At 38.8% G+C, this 19,525-nt stretch overlaps 1 protein-coding gene across 1 annotated transcript in view; it reads left to right on the top strand.

Moving 5' to 3' along the window:
- Nucleotides 1-18,512, top strand: part of LOC144970474 (FRAS1-related extracellular matrix protein 2-like) — a 216,174-nt gene extending 197,662 nt beyond the window's left edge. Inside the window, exons 16-25 of the mRNA XM_078910158.1 lie at nucleotides 3,398-3,562; nucleotides 4,628-4,803; nucleotides 7,051-7,169; nucleotides 8,082-8,181; nucleotides 9,683-9,878; nucleotides 11,577-11,809; nucleotides 12,943-13,204; nucleotides 14,710-14,897; nucleotides 15,829-15,975; nucleotides 16,196-18,512. Coding sequence (XP_078766284.1) covers nucleotides 3,398-3,562; nucleotides 4,628-4,803; nucleotides 7,051-7,169; nucleotides 8,082-8,181; nucleotides 9,683-9,878; nucleotides 11,577-11,809; nucleotides 12,943-13,204; nucleotides 14,710-14,897; nucleotides 15,829-15,975; nucleotides 16,196-16,699 — 2,090 coding nt within the window. The 3' untranslated portion in view covers nucleotides 16,700-18,512. The remainder of the gene's footprint in view (nucleotides 1-3,397; nucleotides 3,563-4,627; nucleotides 4,804-7,050; nucleotides 7,170-8,081; nucleotides 8,182-9,682; nucleotides 9,879-11,576; nucleotides 11,810-12,942; nucleotides 13,205-14,709; nucleotides 14,898-15,828; nucleotides 15,976-16,195) is intronic.
- Nucleotides 18,513-19,525: the final 1,013 nt, after the last annotated feature.

The raw sequence follows: 19,525 nt of genomic DNA, 5'->3' as shown, positions 1-19,525 counted from the left end.
CCGGCAAAGTTATGGGAGTTTGGCAACAGTGGGGGGTGATCCTGGGAGTCAGGGAATTGCACACCAGTGGGGAGTTAACCTGGGACTGTGTAAAAAGGATATCAGTGGGAAATAAACCTGGGACTAAAGGGACATGGATACCATTGAAAGTTGAAGCCGGATATGGGAATTGAGTACCAGAGGAGAATGAACCTGACACTATAGAAGGTGGGCGCCAGTGGGGAGTGAACCTGGGATTCAGGGAATTGCACACCAGTGGGGACTTAACCTGGGACTGTGTAAAAAGGATATCAGTGGGAAATAAACCTGGGACTAAAGGGAGATGAATACCATTGAAAGTTGAAGCCGGATATGAGAGTTTGGTACCAGAGGAGAATGAACCTGACACTATAGGAGGTGGGCGCCAGTGGGGAGTGAACCTGGGACTATGTAAAAAGGATATCAGTGGGAAATAAACCTGGGACTAAAGGGAGATGAATACCATTGAAAGTTGAAGCCGGATATGAGAGTTTGGTACCAGAGGAGAATGAACCTGACACTATAGGAGGTGGGCGCCAGTGGGGAGTGAACCTGGGACTATGTAAAAAGGATATCAGTGGGAAATAAACCTGGGACTAAAGGGAGATGAATACCATTGAAAGTTGAAGCCGGATATGAGAGTTTGGTACCAGAGGAGAATGAACCTGACACTATAGGAGGTGGGCGCCAGTGGGGAGTGAACCTGGGACTATGTAAAAAGGATATGAGTGGGAAATAAACCTGGGACTAAAGGGAGATGAATACCATTGAAAGTTGAAGCCGGATATGAGAGTTTGGTACCAGAGGAGAATGAACCTGACACTATAGGAGGTGGGCGCCAGTGGGGAGTGAACCTGGGACTATGTAAAAAGGATATCAGTGGGAAATAAACCTGGGACTAAAGGGAGATGAATACCATTGAAAGTTGAAGCCGGATATGAGAGTTTGGTACCAGAGGAGAATGAACCTGACACTATAGGAGGTGGGCGCCAGTGGGGAGTGAACCTGGGACTATGTAAACAGGATATCAGTGGGAAATAAACCTCGGACTAAAGGGAGATGGATACCATTGAAAGTTGAAGCCGGATATGAAAGCTTGGTACCAGAGGAGAATGAACCTGACACAAAAGGGGTGGGCGCCATTGGGGAGTGAACCTGGGACTCAGGGAATTGCACACCAGTGGGGAGTTAACCTGGGAATATGTATAAAGGATATCAGTAGGAAATAAATCTGGGACTAAAGGGAGATGGATACCATTGGGAGTTGAAGCCGGATTTATTTCCCACGGATATTCTTTTTTAGATATTCACAGGTTAACTCCCCACTGGTGTGCAATTCCCTGACTCCCAGGTTCACTCCCCACTGGCGCCCATCTCCTATAGTGTCAGGTTCATTCTCCTCTGGTACTCAACTCCCATATCCGGCTTCAACTTTCAATGGTATCCTTCTCCCTTTAGTCCCAGGTTTATTTCCCACTGATATCCTTTTTACATAGTCCCAGGTTCACTCCCCACTGGCGCCCACCTCCTATAGTGTCAGGTTCATTCTCCTCTGGTACCAAACTCTCATATCCAGCTTCAACTTTCAATGGTATTCATCTCCCTTTAGTCCCAGGTTTATTTCCCACTGATATCCTTTTTACATAGTCCCAGGTTCACTCCCCACTGGCGCCCACCTCCTATAGTGTCAGGTTCATTCTCCTCTGGTACCAAACTCTCATATCCGGCTTCAACTTTCAATGGTATTCATCTCCCTTTAGTCCCAGGTTTATTTCCCACTCATATCCTTTTTACATAGTCCCAGGTTCACTCCCCACTGGCGCCCACCTCCTATAGTGTCAGGTTCATTCTCCTCTGGTACCAAGCTCTCATATCCGGCTTCAACTTTCAATGGTATTCATCTCCCTTTAGTCCCAGGTTTATTTCCCACTGATATCCTTTTTACATAGTCCCAGGTTCACTCCCCACTGGCGCCCACCTCCTTTAGTGTCAGGTTCATTCTCCTCTGGTACCAAACTCTCATACCAAGCTTCAAATTTTAATGGTATCCATCTCCCTTTAGTACCAGGTTTATTTTCCACTGATATCCTTTTTACATATTCCCAGGTTAAATCCCCACTGGTGTGCAATTCCCTGAATCCCAGGTTCACTCCCCACTGGCGCCCACCTTCTATAGTGTCAGGTTCATTCTCCTCTGGCACCCAACTCCTATAGTTCGGCTCGGATACCCACAGTTATCCATCTCCCACAGTCCAAGGTTAACTCCCAATTGGTGTGCAATTCCCTGAATCCCAGGTTCACTCCCCACTGGCGCCCACCTTCTATAGTGTCAGGTTCATTCTCCTCTGGTACTCAACTCCCATATCCGGCTTCAACTTTCAATGGTATCCATCTCCCTTTAGTCCCAGGTTTATTTCCCACTGATATCCTTTTTACACAATCCCAGGTTAACTCCCCACTGGTGTGCAATTCCCTGAATCCCAGGTTCACTCCCCACTGGCGCCCACCTTCTATAGTGTCAGGTTCATTCTCCTCTGGTACTCAATTCCCATATCCGGCTTCAACTTTCAATGGTATCCATGTCCCTTTAGTCCCAGGTTTATTTCCCACTGATATCCTTTTTACACAGTCCCAGGTTAACTCCCCACTGGTGTGCAATTCTCGGGTTCACTCCCCACAGTTGTCTACTTCCCATAACTTTGCTGTATATTGTCGGGTTTCGCCGGGTTTCGGCGGGTTTCGGCGGGTTTCGTAAAAAAGCACTGGTTCTTTTTTACGAAACCCGCCGAAACCCAGTCCCAGGTTCACTCCCCAATGGTGTACACTTCCCTGAGTTCTAGGTTCACTCCCCACAGCCACCTACTTCCCATAACGTTGTCGGGATTCGTCGGGTTTCATCGGGTTTCGGCGGGTTTCGGCGGGTTTCGGCGGGTTTCGGCGGGTTTCGGCGGGTTTCGTAAAAAAGACACACCAGGTTTTAAGATTAAAAAAAAAGTTTAGATAGTTCGTTTCCCGTGTGAAACCAATTCCTGGGTGGGGATCCTGACCACCCATAGCGGGCAGGGAGGTACTTACTGTGTCTTCTATTCCCCTACATTATCTGGTTTCCAACATGCTTTCTGTCTTTGCCTTGGAATGAGATTACTTGGTTTTGTCCTGGTCCTGCCGGATGCCCTGGCTGAGAGGGAAACAGTCAAATTTATAGTTAGTTTTGGGAGATGATATTTTTTCCCTTGTAAATCGTCTCTCTGTTATGCATTGTATTATGTTTTCTTTATATTATATATGATTTGTAAAACAGTTGAGTGTATTCCAATTGATTCGTGACGCAACTATCGTGTATTCAATCAACATTTTGCTCATCATCTCCTTTCTCCAGGCAGTCGAGTCCAATGTGGAGCACGTGCATACAACCTGGAGGGCGAGCCAGGCCGTGAGTTGATGAGCGAAATCATCACCATCAACCCAGATGCTGGAATCTGTGAGCCACGGGTGATGGATTCTGTCGGGGCTGAGCCCTTCACCTCCAAGATGAGATATACAGGTTTGTACTAATGATGATGATGATGATGATGATGATGATGATGATGATGATAATGATGATAATAATAATAATGATAATAATAACAATAATAACAATAATAATAATATATATATATTAATAATAATAATAATAATAATAATAATAATAATAATAATAATAATAATAATAATAATAATAATAATAATAATAACTATGAAAATAATAATGATAATAATAATAATAATAATAATAATGATAATAATAATAATAATAATAATATATAATAATAATAATAATATAATAATAATAATAATAATAATAATAATAATAATAATAATAATAATAATAATAATAATAATAACAATAACAATAACAAGAACAAGAATAATAATAATAATAATAATAATAATAATAATAATAATAATAATAATAATAATAATAATAACAATAAAAATAACAAATAATAATAATAATAATAATAATAATAATAATAATAATAATAATAATAATAATACGTTATTTATATTACGCTCAACTTCCATATACGTGCTCGGCGGCGTTTTACAATATTAATTAATAGTAATTCAAACATTCATTCTTTGACAATATTGAGACTACATACACAGGCACACAAACTCAATCACAGATACGTTTACGTCCATACACGCACATACGAACACATACATACTTACACCAATATTACTCACAACCATTAATTAGTAACGAAAGACATTTGAATTGATTAGAAGAAAGAACGAGAATCTTAAAAACCCTGTATCTCAACTAAGACTGATCTCTCAGAGTGGTTCTATATAATAAATTATAGGATTTTTCATATTCTACAACATATGTAATGTTCATGCTTTCAACCCTGATTTGCACAATTCAATGGTTTTTTGGACCTAATTCCCCCTACTAGATGAACAGGTGGGATAAAAAGCGGCATGTCTCGTCCCACATGTTTAATGTTGCTGTTGACCAGGGACCCCTTGTAAAGCGCTTTGAGCACATTTAGTGGATATTGCTCTATATAAGAGCTCAATTTATATTACGGTTTCTAATCAAAATGAATGACCATAATTTCAGGGTCGAGTGACCGCGCCCATCCCAACAAGATCCGTCTGACCATCACCATCCCACACAGGGACGGGATGCTTCCCGTTATTTCTACCAGGAGACTGTCCAATTTTGAACTCACTCTCAGCAAGGATGGTACTCGCCTCGCCAGTCACAGGTGTTCCAATCTACTCGATTTTCAAGAGGTTGGTGGTTTGGTTTGTTTTAACGTATAATATTATAATATTTTATGCGTTGACATTGTCCTTACAAAGGTCAATAAGTCAATAATTAAGTATCTATTTTTATAACAGGCTACACAAATCATGTTCCATACAGTATAATTCATATGTTGTGTGCGGGTGGTTGGATGGGAGCATCACCCTTGAATCATATACCTATGTTGTTCGCATGGGTGTACGATCCGATAGTGATGTCGTTTCTTCTTCTCTTTACTAGCCTATCCTGCTTCTTTGGTTTGTGATTGTATTTTTGACAGGGGATATTTTTTTTTCTGTAAATCTTCTGCCTGTTTGTTCTTGGTTATTTATAATTTAGCTTATGATATCTTTAGGTTATGATTTTGATTTACATTTGTACTATTTTTGTTAGATTGCTTGTTTTTATGTTTCAGCGGTCTCTCATATAACCTCAATTGTGTTGGAAGAGACCTAAAGCAACAAAACAGCGGGTGGTTGGATGGGAGCATCACCCTTGAATCATATACCTATGATGTTCGCATGGGTGTACGATCCGATAGTGATGTCGTTTCTTCTTCTCTTTACTAGCCTATCCTGCTTCTTTGGTTTGTGATTGTATTTTTGACAGGGGATATTTTTTTTTCTGTAAATCTTCTGCCTGTTTGTTCTTGGTTATTTATAATTTAGCTTATGATATCTTTAGGTTATGATTTTGATTTACATTTGTACTATTTTTGTTAGATTGCTTGTTTTTTTGTTTCAGCGGTCTCTCATATAACCTCAATTGTGTTGGAAGAGACCTAAAGCAACAAACAAACAAACAAAAATCATATGTTGTGTGCTTTTAATCAATACTGGGCGGCAGTGTGGCTCAGTGGTACGCTCTTTGCTTCGTACCCGAAAGGTACCGAGTTCGATCACCTGCCGCTGCACTGTGTGGTCTTGAGCACGTCACCTCGCCCTGGCTCAAATTGCGGCGCTGCATTGCGGCTGACGCCTGGGTTGTTCCAGTCTTCCCTTGGAATAGACCCTAGAGACAAATGTCCTCTACGGGATGAATAAAGGGAATTAATCCTAAAAAAATTAAGCGCAGCACTGTCGTTCAAGACAAGTCTACAATTGGACTGGTTGAACTTAATAAGTAGCTGCCTTTACTCCAATACAAGTTCCAAATGATGAATAAAATTAAGCCCTTTCAGAACGGCACCATTATCTTCCGTCGCCGAGGCATTCTATGAAGGAATATAGATAATCCATCAAATAGGATGTCTGATGTCAACAGGAATTAGCCATGTTGTCCAAATGAGCTAATTGGGGGTTAAGAATATTGCCCAAGGGAAAAAAAAACGAAAGTACCTGAAGCGGGGCTCGAACTCGGAACCTTCCGAACCACAGAGTAATACCTTAACCACTCGACCACTTCGCCCCCCCCCCCCCACCCTCCCCCCAGATGTCCTTCAGAGCTATTGGGCCATGGAGCCGGAGTTAATCCCGGTTTCTTCTAGCGTGAAACGGACAATAGCAATTGCTTGCTATCCTTTTGATAGGACACTTGTCTATTGCAAAGTACTTTCCGCCAAATCTAACAGACTCAGCTACCTATTCACTGCTGAAAGGGGGGGGGGGGTCATAAAACAATCTCGAATGCACCCGGGAGCAACCTTTGTCCCTTTGCGTGTGAAGCAAGTGCTCTACCAACTGAGCTATCGGGATCCTCAAGATACAGGTAGGTCCTTCAAAAAGTGGTGTTTATATATACGATACACAAGAGTAAAATCACAAGTGGAATATAATATGCTTTCATACTTTTAAAAAATACCTATCAAAATTTTGGCCAGAAAACTCGTTCTTCAAATATCGATCGATTAAAACGACCCTCATTTTCCCAAGTACCTACTCGCAAACTTGGGACCTCGCTATGGTCAGAATAATGTTCAACACTCGTGACGTCACTTCCCTCGTAATGCCGCATAGTAACTTAGTAACTGGTTCTAAACTATCGGAACAATGGCAGACGCCCTAATGAAATACTTCTCCGACGAGTATTGAAGTTTATCCAGAGGAGAAAAACATTACAAATCTGATCATGTTTACTGATCATATAACACGTGAAAAAGTTCTAGCCAGCATGAAGAATAAAAAGTATCGATTTTCTTGGTTAGGAACCAACTGCTAGTTGCTGGGCGGACGTGACGTGACATCAGACTATTGAATCCTATTTCACATGAAAATCCTCCTCGCATATTTCCTCAGATTACCACGGATTTTGGGTTCATCACCAACGAGACCAAGAATTCTGCCGTCATTGGCGAGGCTGAACCTTACCAGTACAGTCCTGCTCTCAGATCGGAACCTACCCTAAGGTTCTACAAGTAAGTGCTATCTCCTTACTGCTCATTTCCAAGATTGTTTTCTCTTCTCGAAATGTCAAATTTGAATTTTCAAACTCAAATTTAAAAGCAATAACAAAAAGCTATACAATAGGGGGAGTGTTGCTCAGCGGGGTATGGTCTTTGCTTCGTACCCGAAAGGTACCAAGTTCGATCCCCCGCCGCTGCGCTGTGTGGCCTTGAGCAAGTCATCTCGCTCTAGCTCAAATTGCAGCGCTGCACTCCGGCTGACGCCTGGGTTATTCCAGTCTTCCCTTGGAATAGACCCTTCAGACAAATTTCCTCCAAGTGATGAATAAAGGGAATATTATTTTATTTTATGCATTTTTTTTAAAAATATATAATTTTGTTCAGCAAAACTTAATTTTGTTATTTGAGAAACAAATCTGTAGTAACACGTGTAGTTGTAATACATGTAGTTTTAACAGTGAAATGCAGGCGATTGCATCAAAATATATTTTTGCCTGTAACATGTTTCCATTAGGATTACTTCCAGCGTCTTCATTCTTTCACGGGACGTTGAAGAAAGAAAAGAATAAACTTTCTGACAATATTGTACCTGTCTCATCCAAAGATATCTTTGAAACCATCCTAAGGATATTCGTTAGCTTCTGACCTTTAAGTAGATGGTAGGAGTCCCGCTGCGGCCCAAAGTTGAGTCCTTTAAAAAGCTCTTTACTCACATTTTCTCATCATACTCAAGTGTAAGATGAATACTGACTGGGTAGCATGGTTACCTCTTTCGGAAGATACCTAACAGGTATCGTGTCCCTGCCTAACTCCATGTTTAGTGATGCTGTTGGCTTGGGACCCCTTGCTTTGCGTACATTTAGTGGGTATTGTGATGAAAGTTCTCTTTTATTGTAAATTGATTTTTTTTGGTCTATTTTCCAGAAATCTGAACCTTGAGTCATGCCTGTGGGTATTTGAGTCTTACTATGACATGTCAGAATTGATGACAGACTGTGGTGGACAGACCAGCACGGATGGACAGGTAAACAAGATCATAGCTGCTTGAAATATATATATCATCATCATGTAGTTCCATATCTGAAGCAGACGTCGGAGGTCATCTTCCGCCAAGCTGATCTATCTCTTGCCAATTCTATTAAAGCAGCGCCACCTTTCTCAGCTTCATCTGTCCAAGTTCTTATCCCTTTCAAATAAGTTATTCTTTGTCTTCCTCTTATTCTTTTTCCATTCATCTTTCCAGTCAAGGCGAGTACTTCCAAACCAGGGTGGCGGATAATGTGTCCTAAAAATTCCATTTGGCGTTTGATGATTTTGTTATCAGTGATATTTTTCTGTTTGCCATTTCTAAAATTTCTTCATTTCTTTTCCTTTCCACCCATGACACCCTCATCATTCTTCTGTAAAACCACATTTACGCTGCCTCCAGTCTTTTAACCATGGTCTTGTTTATGGTCCAGCTCTCACAACCATATAGCAGCACAGACAGTACATAGCAATCCAGGACTTTGATTTTTTGTTGAAATATATATATATATATATATATATATATATATATATATATATGATTTAATGATAATAGTTTATCATGCTTTCATTTTGATTTAGAACTCATCAACTATTGCTGAATTTTAAAATAGAAAATATAGAACTCAGCCAGTCGGCATTGAATATCATCATCATGTCTGTGGCTATGGCAAAAGTAAGTTCAAATATGAAACGGAACGAAATAATATCTATACCGAATGTGCTGCCAATTTCCTCTTTGGAATTCTTTTGCGTTGAAAATACGAAGACTGGTATCTTACCTGCCACCTTGTACTAGAGAGAGGTGACGTTACCAGCACAAAATAACCGAATAAGTCGACGTCAGTCCTTACAACGTCCACTTCTAGGCAAGAAAAGCCTAGCTAGTCATAGACTAGAAAATGTTCATGAAATTCGATTTCTTTTTGGTCACTTGTTTCACTTAGGCTTGAGACTAGAAAGTCATTTGTAATAGTAATAATAATAATAATAATAATAATAATAATAATAATAATAATAATAATAATAAAAATAATAAATTTAGCTTTATATAGCGCAATATCCACTAAATGTGCTCAAAGCGCTTTACAATGGGTCCCTGACCAACAGCAACATTAATCATATAGGACGGGGCATGACGCCTGTTAGGCGATATTACAATTTTTCGGACAAAGACAACGCTTTTAACGGCCAGGTACTAATTTTACACCTGAGTACGGTGAGAGAATGTGAGTAAAGAGCCTTTTCCAAGGACTCAACTATGCGCTGAGCGCGAGGCTCTAACCCAGGACCTTCCGATCCGAGAGCGAGTGTCATAGACCACATAGTCGCACGAAATCTATAATAATAATAAAGCATTTATAAAGCGCACACTTCCACTCAAGGTTGCTCAGGGCCTACATATAAAAGGGCCCAGGGATTTGTTTTCATTAATTGATATGATCGGTTTTGCCCCCTATGCAGCTAGCTAACCCCAATGAATTGTCCCCCCTCTCCAGGTGTTAAACATCAAGCAATCTTACGTCTCGATGACCGTCCCCCTGTACGTGTCCTACGTCTTCCACTCCCCCGTGGCCAGGGGTGGGTGGTTACACTACGACATGACCTCTCAACTCCAGTTGACCTTTGTCTACGACACCTCCATCCTGTGGCAGAACGGAATCACTAATCCAGAGGGCGAATCCGGACTTCAAGGTAAAATTTGAAATTTGTGGGTCCGTTGTTAGAGAACAAATCCGACGTGCACATAATATTTGGAGGTCTTATAACCGAACGCATTTTGGAGGTAAGCGTGGCTAGGGGGGGGGGGGGTGTCAGTGTGACTCAGCAGTACTGTCTTTGCTTCGTACCCGAAAGGTACCGAGTTCGATCACCCGCCACTGCGCTGTGTTGCCTCCTTGAGCAAGTCACCTCGCCCTAGCTCAATTTGCGGCGCTGCACTGCGGCTGACGTCTTGGTTGTTTCAGTCTTCCCTTTGAATAGGCACTGGAAACAAAAATTTCCCTACGGGATGAATAAATGGAATTTTGTTTTTATTTTTTATTATTTAATTTTATTATCGGCCTGTTTTCACATTGTTATTATTTGTTGTAATGGACAACATTATGCATTGGTTTGAGAGTATTTCCAATACAACAATGAGCCCATAACAATTCGTGATATCAGGCCTGAAACTAAATACACGAAGAGCAAAACTGTTTAACTTTTATTTTTCTCATATGTGTCAGTACATGACATAATCAGTCGGAAGGAAAAATTTTGGATTTGCATATTATTGCTTTTCTGAACGTATATGTTCATCAGAGCATTTTACTCTTTATTTGAAGTAAATCGGGTCATTTTTCATGAAGTTATGGCGGGAAAGGTATCCAGAAACTTTTCTCAAATTTCATACTTTTTCAACTAGACTAGCTGTCAAAAATATTTAGAATTGAAATGAAGCTTTGATATTTCCCGAAGATGTACAAAAAGGGTTAATTTAATCATTAATGACAAGAACTCATTTTTGATAAAAATGACCTTCTAACTAAACTTGGCAATATCTCAGTTCAAACAGTTTCACCATCCGACTGATTATGTCATTCACTGTAACATATATCAGCATGATGGGTATCATGCAATTTTAATGATGTTAATTTGTTGGATATTTTTTTAGTTGTTTTTTTTTCTGGGTTTTTTTTTTGTTTTGTTTGGAATTGGGGCCCTCTTAGTAAAAAAAAAAGATTGATGAAACTTGTATTCAATACAAACTCCTTGCACAACAAAAGGGATAAAGCCTCCCAAAAAATATGTTTTCTAGAGTTCGTGAAATAGGATTCTTCGCAATTTTCCAATAATTGTGAATTTTTATTATTTTTTATTTGTGATGTCGTGATCTCCAAATCATAATAAATCATTTTGATATAATTTGTGATGCAAACAAAGAACAAAAGAAAAACACAACAAACATATAAATTAATCTTTGTGGGTGGCCTTGAGGTAATCAGTCTCATGGTGAAAAGCTTAGATCAATTTTAGTCAAGAGGTCAATTTCGATGGAAAATGAGCTCTCATCAAAAATCGTTAAATCAAATATTTTTCTACATACTGATGAAATGTTTTAATTGAATTCTACTCCTAAATATTTTATTTTAATTTTTTTTTATGAAGGCAATTATTATACTTAATTTCAACTCTTGTCACTTTTGGAAGCGATTTTCTCAAAATTAGGGTTTCACACCCTAGCCCATTCATATGACCATAACTTCATTAAAAATCACCAGATTTGCTTCAAATAAAGATTAAAATACCCAGGAGACATTGAACTTTCAAAAAATACAAAAACAAAAATGTTTACCATGTGACTGATTATGTCAGGGATGCACACATTTATCTTTTGTTTTGTTTTTCAAGGATACCTCTACCCTACAAGCATGCGCATCAGAGACGATGGAAGATTGGTTGTAGCCTTCCGTACTGAAGCCCGGTTCAGAGGTCAGTTCGTGGCCGCACATCCGGGGTCATCCATCGAGTCGATGGTCATGTCTCAAGATCACCCTGACCTAACATTCAGCCTTGACCTTGTTAGAAGTGACGCAACGCTTGATCAACCAAATCAGGAATGGAGTTTTGTGTCCGATTTCTCTGTAAGTTTTATGCATTTATTGTAATGTAAATGTTGCTGATAAAGGGGAAACCCGAAACGTTCATATGATATGTTTTTGTAATTAAATTGAAGCTTACATTCAATTTCACATTATTATCTATTTATTTATTGTAGATTGGTAAATTTTGCAAGAATGAAACGGTCCAAAAGTGAAAAGAATCTCATTGATGACAAATGTTTAAATCATTAGTGAGAAAATGTAGAAAAGATAGAATTTAAAACTAGTTCATCCAACCATTTACCCAATATATTTTTTCAACCCGGATTATCTTTTTTTTTTTTAATCGTCTATTACCGATTAATAGTCAACACAGGCAAAAAATCCTTTCCATTCCAAGCATCCAAGAAACAAAACAAAACAAGACATATCAAATATTGCACAATTCAAACGGTTTACAAGCAGAATTCCATCGACATCAGTAAGGGATCTATGATTGTTTTATACGAATGCCGAAAGGGGTCAATTTGTCCAGATATGTAAATATACATACACCTTTTATGCTATATTTTTGTGAAGAAAACATCAATAGATAATCATGAGTTTGATAACATTAACTGTATTTATCTATAATATATTCAAAAATTTAATTTAAAAATAATCATCGATCGTGCACAGTTTACCCCCGAAGTTATGCGGCTATGTGGTCTAGTGATATGACACTCGCTTTCGGATCGGAAGGTCCTGGGTTCGAGCCTCGCGCTCGGCGCATAGTTGAGTCCTTGGAAAAGGCTCTTTACTCACATTCTCTCATCGTACTCGGATGTAAAATGAGTACCTGGCCGTTAACAGCGGTGTCTTTTTCCGAAAATTTGTAATATCTCCTAAAAGGCGGTTGTCCCGTCCTACATGTTAAATGTTTCTGTTGACCAGGGACCCCTTGTATACCGCTTTGAGCACATTAAGTGGATATTGCGCTATATAAAGCTCAATTTTTTTATTTATTTTTTCAAAATCAACAAATGAACAAGTTCTTATTAATTTTCAAAGTAATAATAAATATTACCTTTGGTCACATCCTAAGCCATCATGTAAGGAAATTTCCTTCTAAAAAAAAACCAAACAAAACAAAACAAAACACTATTCACCGTTTTAATCTATGTAACTCTGTACAGGTCAGAGACTACTCTGGAGACTACCACGTCAAACTGATTCCATGCACATCCTCATTGGACCAAGAGTTTACCCAGCCAATCAGCTGCAGCCCTCGTGAACCCATGACCTTTGACCTGCCAATCCGATTCCAGCAAGTCAGTGACCCCGTGCCTGCAGAGTTCAGCCTGGATACCAATTTCCACCTCATGAGGAAAAGAGATATTTGGCTGTCTGAGGCAGACAATGGCTTTGAAGCGGAAACGGATGTGGCTTTCTTAGCATGTACGTTTTAATTTTAAAGTCCGGGAGTCCTTCAGAAAATTCCTCGTGCTAAGAGAAATAATTCAAATATTCCCTCAACTAACACTAAGAAAAAAATAATAAAACCTAGACATCTAGTACCTTTAACTAACCCTAATAGGAAAAACAAACACCCTAGCACCTTTAATAAGACTTATGACTAACCCTAATAGAAAAAAATAAATTACTCCGACCCTTCGAGCAAACCCTATTAGAAAAAAGACAACAACCAAGGACTGCTTTCAATACTTCACAAAACAAAATGGCGACGAAAAACCATAACAATGGTCATATTAGGAAAGTTTAATCTTTCACTAATCTATCAAGGTTTATTCTAGATTTTTAAAAATATATTGACAAATTGAATAAATAAACGTATGACAAAAGATCCACGGTGAAAATACAAATTGAAAGAAATGCTGGTACAAGAAGCTTTCGGAAGGCCTCTCTAAAGTCCTTCTTCTCCAAAATACAATTACACGCCCTCCGAAAAATATGTGAATTTACAATAGAGCTTCACAGAAAATAACTTTTGCAAATACCCTAATCTTATATCGGTTTTCATTTCTTTTTGGCCTCCTATGTCGTGTCCCTGAGAGAATTTGTTTTTTTTAATGTTTTTTTTTACAACATCACCTTCAACTCCTGTGTGATTGAGCACTTGACCTCAGTAGAGAGTATATCAGCTTTTGTATGAAGTGTTCGTCTATAGAAAGGACGGTTTACTGGCATCTTAGATTGTTTAAGTTGAAAAAATCCCATATAAACGTGTGCTTTCATGTAGTGCAATATCCACTAAACGTGCTCAAAGCGCTTTACAAAGGGTCCCTGACAAACAGCAATCCGTGACATGTAGAACGAGACATGAGGCCTGTCAGGCGATGTTATAATTTTTTTTTCGACAAAGACAACCCTGTTAACGGCCAAATACTCATTTTACACCTGAGTACGGCGAGAGAATGTGAGTAAAGAGTCTTTTCCAAGGACCAATTATGCGCCGAGGTTCGAACCCAGGACCTTCCGATCAGAAAGCGAGTGTCATACCACAAGACCACATAGCCGCACATGAAAGGTTAAATTTGTTGTGGGGATAAGTTGATGCATTGATCGTATCATAAACCGTATAATTCATACAACGTGCATACATACTTAGTCCATTGGCGATAAAGATAAAGGGAGTAAATCTGACTCGTGAATGAACAACACAAAACAAACGACGTACGGCCCTTGGCCTTTTTCAAGTAAACAGAGAACACATATATATTTATATATATATCTAATATAAATATATTATATGTATTCTGTGTTTACTTGGAAAAAGGCCAAAGGCCGAAACGTCGTTTGTTTTGTGTTGTTCATTCATGAGTCAGATTTACTCCCTTTATCTTAATCTCCATTGTATTGACTCATTTAAGCACCTCTATTTATTAGTTTTACTACTTATTCCATTGGCCAATGACATGAAATCCTCTGTTTACCTCTTGCAGCGGACAGAATCTACGGAAGAATTGACGTGGACCCAGTCCAAAACCTGGGCAATTCCTTTGACTTGAACATCGAGAAGATTTTCCTGTGTTCTGGAAAAGACGGTTACATACCAAAGTACGATCCGGACAACAAGGAGTTTGGCTGCGTGGCAGAATCTCCATTCCTGCAATATACATTTAAGATTTTGGTATGGAAACTTCTTTAAAATATCTCGTGCTTCCTTACAAAGGAGCATACTATTTCCTGCCAACTCATGTTTTGTTTATTCATCTTAACTACGCCACTACCACATTACCTCATTCATCTGTGGCGTTTCATTCATCCTGTTTTGTTGATAAAGGGGAAACCCGAAACGTTCATTTGATCTGTTTTTGTAATTAAATTGAAGCTTACATTCAATTTCACATTATTATTTTTTTAACATCTCATGAAAATGGGATATATAGAGGAACCGAGATACGTGGTATTCTTTATTGTAGCAACCTTTCAAAATGCGGGATAAGCTGAAAGAGATAGAAGAAGAAGAAGAAGAGGAAGAAGAAGAAGAAGAAGAAGAAGAAGAAGAAGAAGAAGAAGAAGAAGATACAATACAGATTCAAAATTCTGATTAGAAACTTTTCAAAGATTTCGTCGAAAATTAGACGAATTATCCATTCAATATCTAAACTTAAAATGTCATCAATCGCGTTTAGAAAATATTCATTTTTGCAATATTATTCACTCAAGATTTTGGTAAAAATGTTTTTAAAAAGATCTCAAAGAAAATCCGGCGCAATGTGAAATTTTTTTTTTATTTTGGAATATCCACTCATGACGTTAATAAACAATTTATGTCTAGTCGATTTGTTCATCCTTGTTAATCAATTTCAAGATTTTTGCAATCAAATTTTTCTCCGTGTCACAATTAACATTCGCAATCTAGGTCATTACGGAAAGACATTTCGGCACTTTCTCAGGGAGATAAACAGTCGGGGAAAATATGAAAAGTGATTTTACTTAGAAATTGCCAGAATAATTCTTGTATCCTTTCTTTTATTTTTATTTTAGCTTTTCCAATCGGCCATACTAATAGCCATAAAGGTAATGACCATAACATTTATCTCTAACACCTTTTCCAGGACAAAGGCGCCCCATTCACGGTAGAGGAACAGTTCCGTGACATTCCGTTCAAGGCCACCCTAGCAGTGGATGATCCTAGTGCCCTTGACCTTGTCAAACAACCAGGGTCAGATGGGTTCTCCCTGGACTGCCAGCCAATCTTCCAGGTAAATGATAATGTTCTGAATTGTTAGTTCTAGAGTGAGACAGCATTGCCATCATCATCATCATCATCATCATCATCATCATCATCATCATCATCATCATCATCATCATCACCAAAACCAACGCCACCACCGCCACCAGTGTCATCCATATAACCAATACGAAATCTCAATTTAACCTTATCACCACCAATCCCCTCCCCACTTATATTAATCAACACAGGTGGATTCCGGGCGCCAATGGTTCCTTCACGCCATCTACACCATCCGTTCCAAGGCCAATTCTGGCAGAGGCATCGGCAAGAGAAGCGCCGAAGACCTCCATCACCAAACACAACACCACGCTCTCATGTCCTACGGATCGAAGAACGCAAGACGGAAACGATCGGAGAATGACGTCAGCGGAGTGGGGCAAGACGGAAAAGGCACGAACATAGCCCGGATTCAAATGGATGCGATGAATGTAGAAAACGATAACGGTGGCGATGTGATTTTGGACACCACGAAAAAATCCACGACAGAAATCCCGCTCATTCCAATAATTATTGCTCTCATCGTTTTATTTGTAATCGTGATTATATTGGTTATATGTTTTGTAGTAGTAAGAAGAAGAAAAAAACATTCTTCCCCACCCCCTTCCCCCACGAATACGATTACTGTAGTGAAGAATGGAAATAGTAAGGTTTTAGCGCGGCAGCATTACACGGGTGATAGGACAGAAGTATAGATTTGACATTGGGAACTGAAGTATTTAAAAACATTGCTTGGTCTGCAAAAGATATCTGAAGGCTGGTTTTCCAAAACGCGTTAAGTCGATTTTTCTACTTTTTGAGATTTTCCATCCACGAGATAAATTGAAATGTAAATTGTATTTTAAGCATCAATTAACACAAGAATTTCCTTAGATTTGTGTGAATTTGAAGTTTAAATATAATAAAATAATAGACCGAATGAGAAGTTTCAGGGGAAATAATTCTTAATATCTCAAAATTGGAAAAACGGAGTTAGGGAGTTTTGGAAAAGCACTCTTCAATGTGGAAAGTCTGATATTTAAGTGAATTTTAAACTGTTAGAAACTGTTAAGAGTATCGGACAAGAATGCCTGTAACTAACACTTTCAGTTAAGAACAAAATACTCTATATATTTTGGACTCCTGAAGAACGCATTGTAAATTCCAGTATTTCGGATTTTCGCCGATCTGTTGTTACCCAATAAAATGGGTTAAAATTGAAACGAGCCCAAAACGCTTTTTGTTTGAGCATGTTTAACCAGACCAATGACCAATGCATTGACCACCGTACGCAAATGCTTACTTTATTTGATCTCTGATATATTTTTTTTAATAGATAAAAATGAACTTTCATTTATTCTCCCAGCAGGCCATATGAAACCATAATATTTCCATTTCATACAGTACCAATCGCCTGTTGGCCAAAACAAAATTATCAATATAACACGAAGTGATTCTATGATTCAGGTGACATTCTTTAGTTTGTCGACCAAGGCTGCTTTTTCCTGTGGTGTAAACTTCAAAAGAAACCTAACCCTCTCCTTACCAACTATAGGAAAATCGTCACATTCGTTTCGATACAACCAACATTTTTCTTATTCAATATTTTTTGTATATGTACATCATAAAATTTAAAGAAAATGAACAGTGTGTTTTGTAGAGCATGTTTTGCTAAAGAAAGTATGTATCGCAAGAATTTTACTGCTATTATGTCTGAGTGATACAAAATCTATTTTTATGTTATAGTTGGATTTGACGTTTTTGGGGGGGGGGGGGGGGGGGGATCCTGAAATGTCTGGTAAGGACGGGGTTAAAGCCTCAATCTGATTTTTTTTTACCCCCACTGGCGAGTAAGACAGCAATGGAAGATCTCCACTTGTCTCTGACACAGGCCAGCAGTTGTCGCAGAGACCAGACCCATATGATTCGTTCCACAGTCTGATATCCTTGGCCTGCCTAGTTTTCTTTTACCTTCAGATGTTCAACGAAGAGCAAACTTTCTGACCTCCCATTGTGGGCAGGGAGGTACATGCTGTGTCTTCTATCCCCCCATACCTGTTTTCCAATTGTTTCCTGTCATTGTCTTGGAATGAGATTACTTAGTTTTGTCCTGATCCTTGCCGGAGTTCCTTGACTGGGAGGGAAACAGTCGAATGTATAGTTATAGTTTTGGGAGATGATATTTTTTTTCCTTGTAAATCATCTCTCTGTTATGCATTGTATTATGTTTAGTTTACATATTATATTATATGATTGGTAAACATTTGAGTGTATTCCTCTTAGTTGGGACCTGTGCTTGTGTCTGGATGAGACTCTTGGGTGATCTCAAACTAAGTACTTTAACGGTGTGCTCTTGGAATCTACATCTGTTCCCTATTGGAACCCGTTCCCCTTTGTCTTACCTTTTCTTTTGCGCTTTCATTGTAATTCTAGAACTTTTAACTATCCCATTCTCTTCCTTTTTACTGGCGCTGATATGACCTTAATGTGTTGCAAGCGCCGTAAAACCCTTAAAAACAAATAAAAAAACAGAAGAGCAAACTTTAGAATTATGCCATTCTTCGGTGGGAGAAATGACCTATCCATAACCATATCTGTCTTACAACAGACGATATATATATATATATATATATATATATATATATATATATATAAGAGAGAGAGAGAGAGAGAGAGAGAGAGAGAGAGAGAGAGAGAGAGAGAGAGAGAGAGAGGCTATATTAAAATCATGCTCAAAGTTTTGATACAATAATATAGTTGTTCAGAGCCTACCATTTCCACACAATAATGTTTATATGATTTGTCAGTGAATGTTTGTAACCAAATTATGAGTTTTTTGTGTATTTAGTTGGAGCCAACTTAGACGGTGGTATATATATCTGAAGTACAAACTCCGTCAGTAGCTGAGATCTGGACAATGGTTTTCAAAGCAGATGAAATTATGTCTTTGTAAAATCTGTGTTAGAGCTTGCTGTAGTAATGAATCATTTCGTTCATCATAGATTTTATCAGTGTATGCTTCATTGACATAGCATTAGCAACCAACCATCTTAAAGCGATATTGTGTCAGGGACAAGTCGGACCACGAAGCGTATTTAGAATTAGAATGATATGAGATGAGATGAACGTTTGCGTTTTCTATATGTCAGCATTTTGTATTCATTCTCCACCAGAAGGGGGGTACCGATAGATCAGTCGGTAGAACGCTCGCTTCACACACGCAAAGGGGCTAAGATCGATCCCAATAAGTGCAGTCGAGATTATTTGGTCGGATAGACTTGCGTCCTATCCAAAGGATAGCAAGCATTTGCTATTGTCCGTTTCACGCGATAGAAACCGGGATAAACTCCGGCTCCATGGGCCTAATGGCTCAGAAGGGCATGTTCTCCACCATATAAGGAACAGGAATGAATTCCAACCGGCTGATTATTCGTGGCAATCCATTCAGTTTCCAGTTCTTAGTTCATCCCGATATAATACCGCTTTCAGACTGTGGGTGACATTTTAGAGTCATTTACTAACTAAAGGTTGTTGTTTTATTT

Source organism: Berghia stephanieae, chromosome 4 (genome assembly GCF_034508935.2).
Source record: "Berghia stephanieae isolate SIO BIC M18660-M18661 chromosome 4, UCSD_Bste_1.3, whole genome shotgun sequence".
NCBI lineage: Eukaryota > Metazoa > Mollusca > Gastropoda > Nudibranchia > Aeolidiidae > Berghia > Berghia stephanieae.
Note: the sequence above shows the minus strand (reverse complement) of the source record. Positions and strands in the feature narration are given on the sequence as shown.